The sequence below is a fragment of the Diabrotica virgifera genome, chromosome 1, assembly GCF_917563875.1.
Source record: "Diabrotica virgifera virgifera chromosome 1, PGI_DIABVI_V3a".
Classification (NCBI taxonomy): Eukaryota; Metazoa; Arthropoda; class Insecta; order Coleoptera; family Chrysomelidae; genus Diabrotica; species Diabrotica virgifera.
Genome location: NC_065443.1, coordinates 23,497,324 through 23,499,580, shown reverse-complemented (window position 1 = coordinate 23,499,580; position 2,257 = coordinate 23,497,324). Strand labels below are relative to the sequence as shown.

The following is a 2,257-nucleotide window of genomic DNA, read 5'->3' as shown; positions in this document are numbered from 1 at the left end:
GGTTCCTCGCCAATAGAGAGGTTTAAAATTACGGAATTATATTGTTAATTACAACATAAACTGACCGCAAATATGTACACAAATTAATGGCAAAGTCAATGTTTTCCTTGAGTTGATGCTTTTCAAATTCGCCACCAGGCGTCGCCCACTTTGCGGTTCCTCGCCAATAGAGAGGTTTAAAATTATGGAATAAATTCAATTTTTCGAGAATAAGCCACTTTGGAGAAAAGTCCCGCGACAGGTCGATTTTTTAAATTTTGATTTTTTAGCATACCTATACGATGACGTAATCGATGATTTTTTTAAATGAGAATATGAGTCATGTGTTAGCTCATTTGAAAGGTTATTCAATTTTCTATTCAGTAATATAAATATTAACATAATTATTTATACAGGGTGGGTATTAAAAATTTCATTGCCCAATTTTTTTTCAATGTATGTAATTTATTTATTATAAAATACATTTTACTGCTGCCAAATAAGAGAAAAAATATGAATTTGTCAAATAAATACGGCTTTTGGCTAAATAAAATGTTGAAGCTGCCAAGAGGCAGGTGGGTGTCAGCTTGAACTGTGAATTTAAGCGAAATTAAGTTTTATTTATCAAATAAAAATTTGATTGTGTTTTTTTTACAGCAGTAAAATATGTTTTTAATTAAATAAATTACATACATTGTTCTTTTTGTGTCAATTAATTTAAATAACAAAAATAGTAAACCCTTTACAAATAATAATGTTAATTTTATATTACTCAATAGAGAATTGAGTATCCTTTCAAATGAGCTAGCACTCGATCTCCAGCATACTTTTGTTCAAATTAAAAAAATAATTAAATATATCAGAAATAAATCAATTTTTATTAAAAGCGCGCTATTGCATTTCTTTCTTAATCAAATTAATCAATACTTTTGCAGGTCGACCGAAAAAGTTAATGAGCTGTAAACACGTAGTGTCTCGGCGCTTGATATTTTGTCTATTACCAGTGAAACTACCAGTTTTTAATTATAGTTAAAGTGATCAAACTAACTTTAAACTGTAAGTTTTATACTACATACATTATTTAATCGTATATTTGCGTATTTAAACCAGTTTTGTTAGTTTATATTCCTGTATACTACACCAGTTATTGTAAACAGACACAGGTTTATGGATTATAAACAATTTACCAGTTTTGTTTTTTGCGGGAAACGAAAGTAATTAGTTTCGGTAGTACCGTAAATAAATTATCAATATGTCATCAGATGTTACTATACAGGATGTCCCAGCGAATAAATCTTATTCTACCGCAGCTTCACAGCAAAATTTCTTCCCAGGAAAAGAAAACGCAATACTTTTTAGCGCTATTAATAATACACCACGGCAAGATTATCTTATTTCTTTAGGTAATTTAATAAATCCCAAAAATATCTTATTCTCGTCTCGCCTATCTAATAATCGAATATGCATGTATTTAAGTAGCAAGCAAGCTGTTGAGGATTTTATGACAAACTATGGTTCTATACAGGTAAATGGAGAAACAGTCAGGGCCAGAAGGCTCATAACGCCTGCAGAAAGAATAGTGCTATCAAATGTGTGTCCAAGTATCCCACACGAAGTAATCATCCAAGAATTAAAACATCTCGGCCTAAACTTAGTTTCTCCAATCACTTTCCTAAAGATCAGTGCCTCTCTTCCAGAATATAGCCATCTAAAAAGTTTTAGAAGGCAAGTGTTTATTAGTCCCGCATAACACGACGATCCCAGATTCAATTCTTCTGAATTATGATAATACTAATTATAGAATATTCATTTCGCAGGATAGTATGACATGCTATATATGTAAACAAATAAATCACATTGCTAGTAACTGTCCAAGCAATAAAAATTCTTCTTCTCAGCCTTCAGGACCCTTAACTCCCCCTACTGTTCAATCTTCTGACTCTCCTACCAATGCTGGTAATCAAGTAGACCAAACTTCTAATAATTATCAAAATAAAAATACCGAAATATTTCCACAAGTATCCATACCAAACACCTCTAACTCTACATCAGTGGAAATTATACAGCCCGTTTCTGAAGCAACCCAAGATTTAAAACTAACGAAAATACTCCACTGGAATCTTCTGCTACAGCCGAAAATATAGAGATAATTTCACAGACTTCACTAGCGATCACGAAAGAATCACCCTGTCCCTCCACCAAACGAACCATAGAGGAAACATTATCTCCACCTGTTGAAAATGTCGTTGATAATCAAACATTTCTTCTTCCTGTTCAG

The 2,257-nt window shown here is 32.1% G+C and overlaps 1 protein-coding gene across 1 annotated transcript; it reads left to right on the top strand.

The window, feature by feature from the left end:
• Positions 1 to 927: 927 nt before the first annotated feature.
• On the top strand, positions 928 to 1,729 carry LOC126886705 (uncharacterized). Its single transcript, XM_050653707.1, has 2 exons — positions 928 to 1,035; positions 1,137 to 1,729. Exon 2 carries the CDS (start codon positions 1,232 to 1,234, stop codon positions 1,727 to 1,729), a length of 498 nt encoding a protein of 165 aa, XP_050509664.1. The 5' UTR covers positions 928 to 1,035; positions 1,137 to 1,231.
• Positions 1,730 to 2,257: the final 528 nt, after the last annotated feature.

Excerpts from the sequence above, each read along its gene's own strand:
- LOC126886705 (XM_050653707.1), top strand. The coding sequence starts at position 1,232 with ATGTCATCAGATGTTACTATACAGGATGTCCCAGCGAATAAATCTTAT.